Raw genomic sequence first — 17,142 nt, forward strand, 5'->3', positions numbered from 1 at the left:
TGACCGTTAACCTGTAATTACACAGTCCCCTAAAGAATAAAACTTCGCTACGAACAGCTTGAAATAAAATGACAACATTCCAAGCTTCTACCAACTTCGTCAAACTTTCGTTTGTAAGTTAATTTATCTTTAAGACATTTACCTAAATAGGTAACCTAGTTTATGTAAGTCTATGTTTGTTGATATTATTATGAGACAAATGACTTTAACTGTTACAGATTTCTGCATTGTGTAATTGGATTATCTTTCGTTGATGACGAAGTTCTCTTTTTATAATCGTTTTGCGAATAACTGCATTTAAACAAAGTACCTTTTATAATGGCTTTATATTTTGACTGCCTCTTGGAAAGTTCACCAGGATCGGTGGTGAAGTGCCTTGCCTGGCATGAGCAGCATGCTGCATTAGCAGTGTGTACCTCATTGGTTGAAGATGACAGTGGTGCAGTGAATTTATATGATAAACAGGTAAGGTTTTGCTCCATTGTGGTCATTGGTACCTGTCCAGTTGGAACGATTGTTTTGGCGCGAAGAATATTTATTAATATTTTTTGGACTTTTTGATTAAGTTTCAATATTGCAGTATGGATTTACTTCTAACAAAGCACACGTATTTTTGGCACGCCCAAACTTCATGCAGGCCATTCTTTCCAGTATGGGCTACCATCACACTGAACCTAAATAAACTATGTTTACTTAAAATACTTTTATGCAGGGTGTGAAAGAAAGCAAGACTCCTCTCATGCACAGATCCACACCCCCAACAACTGCTGCATGGCATCCAACCAGAAAACTTTTAGCAGTGGGTTGGGAAAACGGAGAAGTTCTTGTGTGGAACGACCAGGAGAAGGAATTGCATGAAATACCAAGTCTTCACATGAAAGCTCTTTCCACTATTACTTGGTCCAGTAATGGCACTCGCCTTGCCACTGGAGACAAGGTCTGTAATGGTAGATCTAACTGATAAACACTGCTCAACTTTTATAATTTTACCCTATGGTAATTAAGGATGCACATTATGGAATAGACTGTTAATTACTAAATCCCCTAGAAATCTTTTTTGGAATCAGAAATTTAAACCTTTTTTTATTTAAGGGAGGACATTAATTTTACCAACATAAATCAATTTGTTCACACTAAAATGTTAGTCAGTTTAAAACATAAGCTGTTTAGTAAAAAAATGTCCTGGTAATTAATTTTGAGGGGGTTCTTAACAATTACTGTAGGTTTCGCATTAGCTGTTTTCGCACTATAACTTACTGAATAATTATGATCACGTCAGTGTTCATTGGGAACAGACAGCATCTATAGAAAAAGCAAAACAAGCAATCACCCTGACGAAATGTGTCTATGCAAACTAAATAAATATATATATACTTTTTGGGTTGTTTTTGTTCTTGAATTACTTTGCTAGATAATCATATTATACTAATTAATGTTTCTGTTCATATTTACATTGGTTTAGGAAGGTGTCTTCGCTGTGTGGAAAGCTGATGCACGTGGTCGAGTCCAACACAATCCTTTATGCCGACATGATCTTGGAGCTTCTGTGGTTGATTGTGTGGTGAAACAAGGGTTGGAAACTACATCAGATCATGATATTAAGTATTTTATTTTTGGAAGTTTTCAATCTTGTCCTTTAGTAAAAAAAATAGTCTAAAATTTTATGATGTATCTTGCAGTGTGTACCTCCATAGAAATTTTTTCGGATCTGTCTTTTTAAAATTATGTTTGCACTACATTTTGTTTCAAATCAAGCATTATTCTTTAAAGCATTGCTTACTTGGCAAGAGCTGCAGTGAGTGGAGATGAAACAGCACTCGACATGTTTGCTGATATGAAAAAGTCCGCCAACAGAATTAATTCACGCCCCACGCGCACTGAAGGTGTCACGTTTTATGTTGGATTATCAAACGGTATGGTCTAATGTGTAACTTATCACAAAAATCTATTTATTTTATATTTAAACAAACAGTTCATTCAATGTTAAGCTTGCTTATTTGGAGGTAAAAGTTATGTATCATGAAAATATAATTCAGGTGGTATTCAATACATTGATGAAAAAGGATTAAACAATGAATGTTTAAAATTGGACAATCCCATTCAACAGTTGTTATTCAACAAAGAAAAGGATTTTTTAGTCGCGATTTCTACTGATCTGCAGGTAAATATGTTTTCCAAATTGTGTTGTTTTCATAAACTGTGTAACCATCTTTTTGTGCCTATCCCACAGGTAATAAAGATGAAAGTAATGTCTGATGGTTCAACTGAACAAATGGAGAGTGTTAAGTTCAGTGGTCAGGAAGGTAAAGCTAAATTAGCTTGGGCAGGCGGACATCTCCTTGCTGTGGCAACCTCTGACCAATCTTTGCGGTAAATTTACATAAAGTTGATATTTTGTCATTGTGATTACATTAAGGCTAAAATTGTTTACAAGAATAAGAAAAAAAATGGGTTATATGCACTAAACAATGTTACCCTTTGCAATATAAATATATAGTAGGGTGGGGGAAGATGGGACACCTTTTCATTGTATTTTCACGCCCTATTTTTCAGTAAACAAAGAACATTTAAAGAATTATGAAACGGTATCCTCAACACTATAACAGACCGTTGTTATTTGTTTTAACGCGATTAAGATATTGGGATATTATTTGCTAATGGTGTTCTTTCTTCCCCCACCCTACTATATAAAAACGACTGTTTAACAGCCTTGTCTTTAACCACCTTATTTAATTTTAACATGTCCTACTTTTTTATCTGAAAAAAACAAATCTGAAAGATATTACTGGTTACGAAATATGTTTTTTTAATTTTAAAACTTTTCAGTTATGGAAATATGTTCAATAAATTTACAAGGTATAACCAAGGTATATACCGTATAACACATTAAATTTTTACTTTTAATTTAGTTTATGGGATTTAGTAAATGGAGATAACTTTGCTTTGCTCTTGGATGAAAATATGGGATTTGAGAAAGGAGAGTCCATCAATAATGTTTCTTATCTTCCGGGCAAAGGTAGATAAGCTTGTTGGTGTGATATATTTAGTACTGTGGGGTAAGATGGTATACAGTTAGCCTCCGAATCACATATTTCCTGACCAGGTTTTTAACAATTAACGTATTTTAAGGGTGTATATTTTTGTATATTCTGATATTGCAATCTAGTGTTCTCCAAATTTATATTTAGTTAGTAACATTGTTAAGCGGCCAAGTAATTATATTTTGATAAATCATTTATCATGTTAGTGCCTTTTTACTCTTAAGTGTTTCAATCATATTTTTTTAGTTTATTTTTTTTCCACCAAACAATTTGTTTATTCTACTTCAAACAACCATATAGGAAAAAAAATTATTATAATGTTAACATTAAAATCAAGGTTTTAATCACGATATCTATCTATCATGAAAGTTGGTTCACATACTGGTTTTTCACTGCCGCACCTCACATAAAATCACTTCTTAAATAATTTATTGCGGAGAAACCACATTGTTACACGGCAGTTAAATATATATGCATTATTGTCATGTACTTTTTGCTGTGTCATGAATTTAAAGTTTAAATTTGTATATATTAGGAATCTAAAGTAGTCTAGTCTAAACAAATATGTTGATTAAAGCAGAAACATCAAACATGGAACTGATTAGTGATTATTTTACCTTTTTTACCATCCAAATGAACAACTTGAAATAACCAACCCACCATTCTAGTTGCTTGTTCAAAACATGTTATAATGGTGTGCTAACTTTTCACCCAAACAGGCGTTTTATCTGCTGGTACAAGTGAAGGTCGTATCGCGATGTGGAATTCTGTGGCGATCGGAAAAGATTCCAAAGTTGAAGCTGAAGACAGATGGAAGCTTCAGTCAGCCATTTCGCTTGAAATTCCCTGCAATAGTTTGAAGGTGTATAGCTGTTATGAAATTTTTTTGGATTTTTTTTGTCTGATTAAAATTTATGGTTGTTTGCATTGGTAATACAATTATCGCAAATTTCAATGCTTGGCATTTGTGAATGTAAAATTATTTTTTTTGTGAATGTAAAATTATTTTAATTTTTCAAAATGTATTTTTTATGTATATACTTTACAGTCGAATTAGATTTTAGGTTTACAGTAATACAATGATATAAAAAACATATTAAAAAAATAAAAACAAATCAATTAATATTTTGCCAGTGGTGTCCCAACCATCCAGTGTTAGCAGTAGGAGGAGGGGAGGGAGCACTTCTTCTCACAGAGCAGAAGATGAAGTGGTGTCTCTCCTCAACCATGGTTGCCATACAGTCTGGTCCACGTAGTGTTGCTGTGGATTTTATTGGAAGAAAACCGGAGAAGGAATCTACACTTATAGGTAATTGTCTAAATTTTTAAGTGTATAAACAAAGATGGGTGAGAAAATAGGCAATAATTGTGGGCGCAAAGTATGGGTAAGTGGGGTTGTGGTAATTGTGGATATACCTAAAACAAAATAGTGTGGTAATTGACTATATACTTAAAAAAATATTCTATTGCCATTTACAAATATAGATTTTATTTGTTTATATTTAAAGGTTGAAAGTTTCTTGACAGTACACATGTTTTTATATATTTTATTGTTAGCGCTGTTTTTGACTGAACTGTCCAGTTTCCGTATAAAATTATAAATTGAAGTAATCTTTCCTAATTTTGCTCAGGATTAGGCCTATCACCTCAACACTTGAACCAGCCATTAAATCGACCAAGTGGTCACATTGAATTTGAAACTACAATACCATATAATGGAATAGCTGCAGCTTCTGTAAGTCTTGGATATAATTAATAAGCTTATTATTTATAGGTCTATATAAGTTTTTTTTTTTTTTGATATATAAATAAAGTGGTGACTTACTGCCCAAGCAAGGATAAACATTCTGCGGAAGTTTGTCCTGTGTTGCTGTGAGCACGAGTTGCAGATATAGTCAGATGGAGTCTTTTGGGAATCACTCGACACTCATAAATAATAGAATAAAGAGATTTTAATTATATTGTGATGCCATGTCAATTTAGCCTGTGACTTTTTAACCAGTTTTATCGTAATAATATGATCTTGTAAAATGTCTTATTGTATGTTAAACAGGAACATATAGCTGTATGGAATGGCAAGCAAGTATCTATGTATGAAATTACATCCAGCGCTGGTATTTTTAAAGGTATGTTTGTAATGAAGATACATCAATTTTACTTTTTTCTTCATAAAAGCATGTTTTATGTGTGTGTTTAAACCCATCTTCCCTATTTAATAATATATACAAAGCATATGATACATACAGATATATATGTTGTCTTAATGGTTCGTTTAATATCTTACTTTTATTGCTTGCTACCATTAAGCAGTGGTTATAGCACTTGCTTTGTAACCAGAAGATACGGAGTTCAAAGCTTGATACAGCTACCATTGTTAGCATTTGTGACCTAGATAAGATACTTAATGGCAAAAGCTACAATTTAGTAGTAATTCCTAGTGAATAATGTATTGACCATATTGCCAGCCACATAAAGCAACCCCTTATAGAACATCCATGTTGCAATTTCTGAAGTTACCCGATCAATCATACTAGGATAATTAAGTTAGATTTGTTAACAAAGTACACCTAGTCAACTTAACATTTAAACAGGGAGCTTTGAATGTGAATCCTCAATCAACGCTTTGCACGATCAAAGTTTGTTTTCAGTGGAACAACCAAAAGACCCAAAAGATCGACCGAAAATACAAGTCAGAAATTTTCAGGTGCACATTTTTTTTCTGAAAATTAAATTTCTTGTTCTGGAACAAATAAACTTTTTCTTGGATGGTTTTAAATTTAAATTTAAATAAATTGTCACCTGCAGGGAACGGTGAAACAGCTTCTCAGTATGCAGGAAAATGAAGGAGGGGTTGATATGATGTCAGTAAATGGTAACTTCATAGTGGTGGGAACTTCTACTGGTTGTATAAAGATTTATGATTTGACTAGAAGGTAAAGTTGTACAGAACACAAATTAGAATTATTAAACCAATTAATGCATTTTCAGTATTGATTTGGAATATGCTCCTTAACAATCATATTGCTATAATTTTGTGCTTTTGTAAAGCTACACAATGTGTGTAAAGGAGCGGGGCAATGGCCCATATAAAATATTCTTCTACAAATTAATCTATTTGCATATATGCAAATTACCTTATAATACATTCTACATTGTTTTACTTTAGAGAAGCAAAAGCTCACAGCAACACAAAGCAACTGAGAGATTTATTACAAGGTTTTGGTTCCTTCAACCAAATGTCGGTTAATTGTGTCGGAAGTAAAGTGGCCTTCACTTACAAACATGTAAGAAAATATTTTGTTACTTTTTTATTCAAACTGTTCAATACCCTTTTAGTACATAATTACATAAAATGCCCCTCGTAAACCTTTATGTAACAGTGTAACACCCTCATCTGCACATTCGATTTTAACAATATGAGTTGAAATTACATAGTGGTGCATATTAATCAATAATTCAATTATAGTGGTTTATTTATTCATATATCATTGACTTTGTTTGCTGGTTGGTTTTGGTAAATGTTTTTTTATTGTCTTCATATTTAACACCTTGCACACTTTAGGTAAATGGAGTTCCAGATTTTCGAGTTTTTGTATACGACTGCGAACGTGACAGATTGGAGTTTTTCGATTTTTCCACAGGAACAAATGAAAACGATGATTTTGAAAATGACTCTGGTCCTAAGACAGATATTGAACAGTAAGTGAAATTGTATTTCATCACATTTTAGTGTTGGTAGGTATTTGTATTCATCCATCAACATAGATGATTTAAACAGGTTATTATTTTTTTCTATAATGGGCTGTCTTAATTATGATGGGAACAAGTAAATTGTCTCTGTTAAATGCCCACACATGTTTGGAGTGCACCATAGGTGTAATGCTTTGAGTGTTTGGGGTGACATTTTTCCCAATTTTTAAAACAACATATTGCATTAACCTATGAAGTTTCCTATGTTTGATAACTATGAGTTTAGCCATATTTTGACAAGTCACCCCATGGTTTTGTTAAAAAAATTTAAAATAGTACGGTTACTTCAAAAAGAATAGTCACAAGTTGTGCCAAGGTGCCCTCCCACTACAGAGGCAGGCCACCAAGGTCGAAGGTCAACTTCGTTATAGTAGTAGCTGTTTGGTTAAAAAAAGACTTTTCTGATATGTTTGTCGTTTATTACAGGAGCAAAGCTGATGCAGCTGCAGAAATCGCAGGTCGCTACCCCATCAGTGTCCACTGGGATGCGATAGAGAGCAGATTGTTGTCGTGCGAAGCGAGAATCACTGATGCAGCACGAAACGAAATCATTGAAGCCGATCGTAAATCTACTATGTCTATTTTGAGCTCAGAATCCAGTATAAATCGCCCTTTACCGGTATTTTAATATTTATTTAAAAATTACAAGTGCTTTTTTAAAAAAAACAAACCTTAATGTTATATTTTTCTACCACAGGCTGAAGTGTTGGTTATATCATTGTTCAGCACACAAGACCATGGGTTGCTGCTACAAGATTTCTATGCAAGGAAAGCACAATATGATCAACTTATTGGGCTCCGTGTTCCGAATTTCTACTTTTCTAAATCTGTGAGTCGTGTAGACAACTGTGAAAGGCAAACCACCTTGTCTTCTTAGGTGTTTTTGTTCTTTTTTGACCCCTAATCTATGTGATATATGTCACACTGTGAGCCTTACTTTAATAGAATATAAAAAAATTAATATAAATGCAAATAATGCTTCAAAGGGAAAAAAAAGGGAAAAAAAAAAAAAAATTAAAGTGTGGTACAATCAAAATTCTGTTTTCTTTTGCTTACCGATATTGATCATACAGACATCCGTGTTGGTGTCAGCAGCGGAAGATAAATCTTCAGAATATGTTTCAGAACAGGTAGAAGGCTGTTGACTTTAAGTGGTATCGGATATTATTCGTTATACTTTGTTTATTAGTCATCAATCTTGCGACAAACGATGCGTGACTTCGTGGGATTGGATGAAAGCGATGAAGCGTCACAAGCGGCCATGCTTAATTTTAGTTATTACCTCACAATTGGAGACATGGATGAAGCTTTCAAGTCAATCAAGCTGATTAAGGGGTGAGAAAATGAAGCAACTATGATGAGCTGTCATGCTAATATTGTAGTGGCTCTTATTTAAATTGAAACGTAATTAATCTTTAAAATTGGAATAAAGAATGAAAAATAAACTCCTAATAAGTAGCAGACTCAAAAATATTTTATGACAAATGTAAATATATTTGTCATGAGCAGGAATGGCACAATGGTGGCTTGAATACTTTGTTGATATTGCATTAAGAACATCTATGTCACATTTAATAAGAGTCTTCTTTGGTTTTGTCTTATCTTTGACTCCTCCGGTTTTGTTGTTGTAAGGGCTGCTGTGTGGGAGAGCATGGCGAAGATGTGTGTGAAGACGAGGAGGTTGGATGTTGCGAAGGTGTGTCTCGCCAATATGGGGCATGCGAGAGGAGCAAGGGCGATGAGGGAGGCCGAGAAGGAGCCGGAACTCGATGCACGAGTTGCACGACTCGCACTCGAACTTGGAATGAACGTTAGTTTAATTTTGTAAAGTTTAGGTTGGAAAATTGATTTTATTTGGTGTAGGATGAAGCTGAGCGTTTGTATAAGAATTGTCAACGTTATGATTTGCTTAACGTGTTCTACCAATCTACTGCACAGTGGGGGAAGGTGAGCTGGGGTTGGTTGGGTTGTGTATGTTACAAATTAAGGTAATGGGCCAACCATGACCTAAATCTCAGGTCCTATGGCGTGCCTCGGCGTAGACCCCACTCTCATAGAATAAAAACTATTCCTTATGGGAATGCCTAATATTGTATCTTAAAACCTTGCAGATAACAATGTATTATTCAGGAAAAACTAAATAAAACCACAATAATCCAGTTAAGTTAACTTCATTTTGTATCAGGCTTTAGAAACTGCTGAGTTGTCAGATCGAATTCATCTTCGGACAACTTTTTATAAATACGCGAAACATTTGGAAGCTTGTGGAGATATTGCTGGTGCAATACCTAAGTATGTGTGTCTTGATTAGCTGGTGTTTATATGCAAATTATTTATCTAAAATGTAAAGCAACGCATTTAACTTGGGTTTTATAAAGAACGGCGGCAAAAACAAATCAAAAAACAGATTGTTTTTTAATAGATTATAAATTGTTTTTAAAAATTCTAGATTGTTTTAAAAAAGTAGATTGTTTTTTAGTTGTGTACAATTTTTTGTATGTGGTGTTCTAAAATATTTTTGTTTAGTTATGAAAAATCTGGCACTCAATATTTTGAAGTCCCACGTATGTTGTTTGATGAAACAGAGATGTTGGAAGCTTACATTATGAAAACAAAGGACAGGTGAGAATTATATGAAAGTTTTATTTAGGGAAAGTGAAATGCAACTTCCAAATTAAATACTGGTTTATTTGTTTAAATTTGACCTAATAACAATAACTACTTAATGCCTTAGATGGTTTATTCTTAGCAAGATACTTGATATTTATTACTACGACCCAGTATTCACACATAGGTTGTCTGGTTTAACAAAAAAATAAATAATTTTATTCACAAAATTGAATCAGTGTTAAATGGTATAAACACCCACAAAGTAACATATATGGTAACTCGTAAGCTGGCTTAAGGTATATCAACACCCGTGTTATAACGACAGTCATTTCCGGCCATGCGAGGATAAAGTAAACTAGGCAGTCTGTTATTACTTTTGAAGTTGCTCTGATTTAAATTGTCCAAGTAGCATGTTTATTTCTCGCTTTAACATACCTTACATAGGAAACTTCGCAAGTGGTGGGCACAATATATGGAATCCACAGGTGAGATGGACACCGCACTTAAGTTTTACCAACAAGCTGCTGACCCATTATCTCTGGTTAGAGTCTTCTGTTACTGTGGGAATCCAGAAAAGGTAAAAATTTGAATATGCATTGAAGTTTTATGTAATCAGATTTTATATAAAAAGCAAAGCACAAAAAATACAAAATATTTTCTTTTTTTAAATTTTTTTCTCCAGAAATTAAAAGATTTTTAAATAAAACATTACCTTCTACTTCCCTAGGCTGCTGAGGTGGCAAATGAAACAGGGGACCGTGCAGCTTGTTACCATCTTGCTAGACAATTTGAAAACAACGATGATATTAAACAAGCAATCCATTTCTTTACGAGAGCCATGGCTTATGGAAATGCCATCAGAATATGCAAAGTATGACAGATGTGTATGCTGTTTTTTGTTTTCAATTCTTAACTTGTGAATGTAGTTTTCTAAATTGCTTTTTAATATTTTTAAGAATTGATATTTTTATATACCCATGTAAACTTAATGAAAATGGACTCAAAAATTGGTTCAAATGACAATTGCTTACTAAGGTCTTGCAGGTTCTCATAACGTACATCTTTACCATTATGTTTCACTAATATTTATTTTACAATCACCAGGAGCATGGGTTCGAAGACCAGCTTATGAACCTTGCATTGCTAAGCACACCTAATGACATGATAGAAGCTGCCAGGCATTATGAGGAACGACCTGACACACTGGATAAGGCGGTTATGCTTTACCATAAGGTGCAGGATTCTTACCTACCACTGTTCTGTAGTTTGTGGCCTATAATTTTTGAGTACAGTCCAGATTTTAGTTATAACATGCACTCGATTGGACCATACAGATAGGGCTTTAAATCGAACTCTTATTGTTTAGGTTTTGTGCTTATACGTCTCATTTGTTTTGAGGAGTGAGTCACTTTAGTATAAAATGTAGAAACCTTATCTTTTCCTTTTAGTTACTTGGTGAGTTCTGGTACAAAAAAGAAATAACAAATTTAATTTAAGGATATTTAAACTTTTACAGGCTGGCAACTTTTCGCGTGCATTAGAACTAGCGTTTGAAAGCAAACAATTTGGTGCCCTGGAACTTATTTCACAAGATTTAGACGACAGTGCTGACCCAGTTTTATTAGAAAGATGTGCAGAATTTTTCACCGAACATGGTCAACATGAACGAGCCGTCTCTATGCTTGTCGTTGTTAAAAAGGTGAATATAAGACAATATACCGGACTATAAATATGTTGGCATAAACAGAAAACTCTGGCCCAAACCGCAGGTCGCTTAGTTTGCCACTTCATAGCCTCTCATCCTTATAGAATATTTTATTATAAACAACAATGAGTATCATAATTTGTTATTGTTTTATTTTTTGCATTCTTAGTCTAATTTTTAACAAAGAAGTCCTAACGTTTCAGTATGCTGAAGCGATTTCTATTTGTTCCAATAATGATGTTCGTTTGAACGAAGAGTTGGTTGAGAAGTTAACTGTACCAAAAGACTACATGGACCAACACCAACGGTGAGAATTTTTTATTGAATTTTTTTCCTTAAAAAAACTGTTACTTTGTTTCGGGAAACCCACGACAGAATGTTTTAAATCCTTTTCTATTCAAATTTAAATGCGGGATTCAGTATTCATATTATTCTGGTGTTGCTCGTTCTTGCATCGTAATGATAGGGTGTTCATTGCTCAACGCTTGATATTATTACCAATGCGTGGCGTGTGCCCTGGGGCACGAGAGTCATTGCTCCAACCCAGTGGTTAAATTGTTCTGATTAAAAAAAAATTACCATAAAAAAATAAACGAAGTTATACACAGGGTAAGTGAATGAAGCCACCTGTGTGTTACGAATGTCGTTTCCACCTGTGTGTTACGACCTCGGTTTCATTCTTTCTAAATTCGTGTCTGGCCACGATTGGGACAACTGGTAGAAGTGTTATTTATATACAATGTGGTCATGGTGGGGGAAGATGGGACACCTTTCATTCTATTTTCTCGTCCCATTTGGTAGTAAACAATAAACATTCAAAGAAATATTTTACTGTACCCTCACCACTCTCATAGACCGTTGTTAATTGTTTAAAACACATTAGAGGATTTGAACATTATGTGCTAAAAGTGTCCCGTCTTCCCCCACCCTCTTATACGTTAGTTGAATATGCTACAATACCTAATATTGCGCACCCCTGTTTATGTTTTTCACACCTACAGGGAACGGTTGTTGGCAAAACTAGCAAGCTGCTGCATGAATCAAGGTGAATATCACCTGGCATGTAAGAAATACACGCAGGCCGGAGATAAGGAAAAGGTACAACACATTTAGTTTTTGGTGATTCCAAAATAATAAGTTTTATTGTTATTTATCGTCTGTATGTGCTACAAGTTTTGTTACCGTAACCAAAGAGTTAAATAATCATTTGTTGTGTTTAAATAAAAAAATGCACAATGTGATGTCGCCTGCAACTAAAATAACCTCGTTACAACAGGCAATGCGAGCGTTGTTAAAATCAGGTGATACTGAAAAGATAATTTTCTTTGCTGGTGTATCACGATTGCGAAATCTCTACGTAATGGCTGCCAACTACCTGCAGTCACTGGATTGGCGCAAAGATCCTGAAATAATGAAGAACATCATTAGTTTCTATACAAAAGGCCGAGCCCTCGATTCATTAGCAGGATTTTACGATGCGTGTGCGCAGGTACTTAATCTTTTAATCCACTGTGACGTAAATATCTGCTATGTTAATCTTATTTTCATTCTTTTAACTGTCATGGGTTTATTTAATCTGCAATTTGTGCCAGGTTGAAATTGACGAGTACCAGAATTACGAGAAAGCCATGGGGGCCCTTACTGAGGCTTTTAAATGCCTTACTAAGGCAAAGATGGCGAACAAGCAACAGCAAGAAATAAAGATCACTGAACTAAAAGCACGAATAGCGCTCGTGAAAAAGTTTATACAGACACGAAGGTATATTGTATGCATTGGTAATTGCTTTGTCTATCACGTAACCTAAACATATAGTGAGTGTCTTTCATTGACAGCAATTACAAACACCTGATTATTATTTGACCAATTTCCTTACAGTGTTCTCAATTTTTAGATAAAATTCCCGTTCATATAAATTCCTGACGCTTTTTACAACAGGTTGTTCGACAGTGACCCACAAGAAGGAATAAAACAATGTCATGCTTTAATTAATGAACCTGACTTGGAATCTTCCGTTCGTTATGGTGATGTGTATGGGTTGCTTATTGAGTATTGTGCTTCACAAGACAACAACGACAAGGTAGTTAAATAAATATGCGGCTAATTGCTGCCGGCATTTTATGAGCTCTTATGAGAGTGTATTGTTTTTCGAACCGTTTGCTTTGACTTTTGTAGTCTGTATGACAGCGACCTGAAGGACGTGAAACATTGTTACAAAAATAATAAAAAAAATGGAAGAGCTCCATTAGACTTAAGATATTACTTATTTTTTTCAGCTTCGATTTTTGTTGTTGTGTAATTAAAACTCCAAAGTTATACTTATTACAGCAGGCGAGTTTTGTTACGCCAAATATGCCAGGTTTTGTAGGTGATTTGGTGTTTTGAGACCTTCTCTCAAACACAGGTCAAGCACAACAGTTTCTGTGTTGAACATGACTTACATTTCCACCGTATCCCCATTAATGAAAATCCGTGCACATAGGCGTATCACTACATGCAAGAACTACGTACCCGATTGCCAACCGTCACTCTGTCGTACTTCGTAAACATGAAAACCATTGAAACTGTACATCGGGCTGTGGGAGTTCCGCTTGGTCGGGGTGCGGGGATTGGTAATGGTGATGCGGACAAAATGAAAGGAAACGAAGACAGCGAAGACGAGGTGACTGAGGAGTTGTACGATGGGGGAGGATTTGGTTACAGATAATTTCGTTGCTGCTTTTGTAATCGTCGATATATTTTTTTTATACGATGCGCCAAAAAAATGTATGTTTTTTAACTGCATAGTGCAGTTTAAAAAACGCTTTTGGAAACATTTGTTGTTGTTATTTTGTTACTAAATATTTTGTCAATATATTTTGTAGAATAAATTAAATTGCGCTTTCGGTGATGAAAATTAGTATAGAACTAATTAGGAGTATATATACGTATATATGTATATAAGCGTAGAAACGAGAGAATGAATGAATGTAGAGACAGGCGCGCTAACCAAAATAGAAAAATACTAACTCTAGCAAAGGTAAGTGTAACAATGAAGTTATTTGGATGTTTGTTTGATTACTGGTAATTATCGTTACAGCATGATGTCCTATGTATATATTAGAATTATACATAGTGACGCCAACAGTACAAGACAAATGTACCTTAAAACGCTGCAAAATGTGTTCAGTAATATTTTGCGTGGGAACTATTTTCACGCCATTTTCGTATTTAAAAGACCTTGTACTGTAATTGTTCCATAACCCTGCAGCAGCGTCATGGCGCATGCGCAATAGCGCCCGGTACAAATATATTATTCGAATACATCAGGCCACCCTACAAAGAAAAAAGTAAAATCGCCTATAAAAGAGCTGTTGTTTTCGTTGTCACCTATGAATTACGGGAGATAGTCAAATTGCAATTATCGAAGACCCGCAAGTAGAAAAATAAAAAAAGGCTGGTTTATAGATAGGCGTGCGGCACCGACAAAAAGTATAAAGTAATTTTTCCAAGATGGAACGTATTTTAGGTTCTGATCAACTCTGCAGTAACTTTGTAAGAATTAGTTGCATGTCAGGTGCAACAAACAGTTCTGAATATTTGCAAAATACAAATAAATACATAAACCAGCTACCGGTTCAAAACGGCACGCGGAAATGGCGAAGAAGAAATGGCATCTCCCGAAGAGGTACAATTGGTGGCATAACGACGTGTTGGAAAAATCAGGATTCGGTTGAAATTAACGACGATGATGTATTTGCCGCTTGCTCAAAGATGTATAAGGATACTGTCGATATGGGTTGCAATATCGTTCAGTCGCTTCGTGTGTATTACGATGACCACTGGAATTTATACTTAATAAAACGAAATATTCATGCATATTTGCTAGTGGCAATGGACTTTACAGAAGAACTTTATCCGTATGCACGATTTTTAGAGCTGATTCACGAAAATGGGTCAAACACCAGTTTAAATTGGAAGCTGCTTGTTCTCTTATACATCCTTATAAAACGTGTAGTGTCCTCCCAAATGCAAGCTAAGAACAAACGTAGCTGCAATAGCAGCTTCATTAAAGAATTAGAAGCAAAGATAAAATTATGTTTGTGGATAACTTTTGCTTTATTGGGCAACAAAGAGTTTTATGATTCATCTACATTTAAAGCAGAATCAGAAAAAAAGAAATCTTTCCACGTTTCTGCAATAGATTTAGTTTCGGATGCGTCGTTTGACATTGCAAGATATTTTTCTGAACCAATATTCACTGCGAATACCTTGTGGGAATTGCGAAAGGCTCATATTTGATGCTTGTATATAGTTGTTCAAATGTTCTTTTTCATTTTAACATCTAATGTTGCAATGCTGTACAGTTTTGATTAAAAGCGTGCATTTCGTTAAAGTAAAACAAACTTTCGTTTATTCCATATTTTATGCAACTTTTGTTACATTTCGATTGGTTTCAACCGCCTCTATATTGTTTAGTGGTGGAGCACTGGTTTCACTTTTATTAAAGATTATAGCAGGGTTGGAGAAGATATAGGACAACTTTTAATTCTATTTTCTCGTTCCTTTTCGGTATAGTAAACAAAGAACATTTTAAGAATTATAAAAACCGCACCCTCATGACTGCCATAGACTTTTGTAATTTTTTTCAAAGACGAGTAATTGGATATTATGTGCTAAATGTGTCTCATCTTACCCAACAGAACTAAATATTTAAACTATTACGGTCAACGGAAGACGCTGGCTATATATTTGCAACGTATTATTTATTCTTTTGTCGTTGTATTTATGGCTTTTAGGTAGTTTGCTGTGACCTCACCAGTTGACACATCTCATGCGTATTTTACTAATCTATAGCTGACGCAATTGCGACTTTTCTTTCGTTTACATTTGGCCTATATATAAAGCCGGAAGTTTTCGTTGTACAGCAGTTAACGTGGACGATTTGTTGTAAAACTGTTGGAACGTTTTCTTGGTACCTTGTGTTGATTAAAAGCGAGCCTTGAATACCTGCGTGTAATTTTATTGCTTCGACTTTTATATACTGCAGGGTGGGGGAGATGTGACATCTTTTCCTTATACCACTCGTCCTATTTGGTAGTAAACAAAGACCATATTTCATTACGACTCCCATTACCCGCTGTTAATTGTTTATAACACAGTAAGGATATTTGAATATTATGGGCTAAGGGTGTCCCGTCTTTTCCCTACTATATACGTTATTATAATTTTAATTTAGCAAGCCTACACTGGTCTGGTCTGAAGCGGTCGGTTAGAGCAGCGTCCAAGACAAAACATTTTTTAGCTAACATATAATTAAATCAAGTAATCAATATACCTCCGTGTTCTTTATTTCTTGCTGTTGCTTGTTCGCCAGCATCTTTGCTGGAGTTAGGTATTTAAAAGCCTCAGTTAGGGCACCCATGCAACAGAAATTGTCAACATTTTTCGCACAATCTGCAAAAATTGTGCTCAATAAAAATGTGCATATTGCGCTTGAAAACGTGCACATTGCTTGTGCTCGCATCGCTGGAAAACGTGCTCATTTAAGTGTGCGACTTGTAAAATACGGTACCACCAGTGAGGAACTCACGACCCTGGTTTACGAGACCAGTGCACTACCACTGAGGTATAGAGGCTCGGTGTTGCTACCTATTGATATAGTAGGGTGGGGGAAGATGGGACATCTTTTCAGTCTATTTTCTCGTCCCATTGGGTAGTAAACAAAGTACATTCAAAAAATTATAGAACTGTATGATCACGACTCCCATAAACCGTTGTTAATTGTTAAAAACACGATGTAACAAAGTTGAAAATACTCTAAAATTACCTAAATTTTGTTCTATTTTAAGTATGTACATGATTTACATCAAAATTGTTTACAGCATCACAACAGCAAACACCAATAATATAGCAATATAATAACTTTATTTGTATTCTTGATTACGGTAGCGAAGAATTATGGAAAAGATAAAAAAAATATAAAGTTAAAAAAATATAAACAAATAAAACAGTAGGAACGCAAATGTCCTTTAATGCGCTGTTGTTTTATTTCGCAA

At 34.7% G+C, this 17,142-nt stretch overlaps 1 protein-coding gene across 1 annotated transcript; it reads left to right on the forward strand.

Annotated features, from left to right (window-relative positions):
• Positions 1 to 91: 91 nt before the first annotated feature.
• Positions 92 to 13,989, forward strand: LOC149738490 (intraflagellar transport protein 140 homolog). Its single transcript, XM_089875021.1, has 34 exons — positions 92 to 113; positions 219 to 465; positions 713 to 937; positions 1,463 to 1,602; positions 1,771 to 1,913; positions 2,037 to 2,161; positions 2,231 to 2,370; positions 2,910 to 3,016; positions 3,761 to 3,903; positions 4,176 to 4,350; positions 4,673 to 4,776; positions 5,095 to 5,167; positions 5,633 to 5,745; positions 5,847 to 5,974; positions 6,208 to 6,325; positions 6,604 to 6,740; positions 7,218 to 7,410; positions 7,489 to 7,620; positions 7,865 to 7,921; positions 7,981 to 8,126; positions 8,424 to 8,601; positions 8,655 to 8,738; positions 8,977 to 9,083; positions 9,318 to 9,413; positions 9,846 to 9,978; positions 10,129 to 10,272; positions 10,506 to 10,634; positions 10,918 to 11,100; positions 11,310 to 11,413; positions 12,108 to 12,204; positions 12,383 to 12,595; positions 12,699 to 12,865; positions 13,043 to 13,184; positions 13,587 to 13,989. Exons 2-34 carry the CDS (start codon positions 319 to 321, stop codon positions 13,809 to 13,811), a joined length of 4,548 nt encoding a protein of 1,515 aa, XP_089731147.1. The 5' UTR covers positions 92 to 113; positions 219 to 318; the 3' UTR covers positions 13,812 to 13,989.
• Positions 13,990 to 17,142: the final 3,153 nt, after the last annotated feature.

This window comes from Ciona robusta, chromosome 3 (assembly GCF_009617815.1).
Source record: "Ciona robusta chromosome 3, ASM961781v2".
NCBI lineage: Eukaryota > Metazoa > Chordata > Ascidiacea > Phlebobranchia > Cionidae > Ciona > Ciona robusta.

What these genes read in the sequence shown, in the direction of transcription:
- LOC149738490 (XM_089875021.1), top strand. Translation starts at nt 319, where the DNA reads ATGGCTTTATATTTTGACTGCCTCTTGGAAAGTTCACCAGGATCGGTG. An exon ending in ACATCAGATCATGATATTAA is followed by an intron (nt 1,603 to 1,770) that starts GTATTTTATTTT and finishes TATTCTTTAAAG; the next exon opens with CATTGCTTACTTGGCAAGAG. An exon ending in CGATTTCTACTGATCTGCAG is followed by an intron (nt 2,162 to 2,230) that starts GTAAATATGTTT and finishes CCTATCCCACAG; the next exon opens with GTAATAAAGATGAAAGTAAT.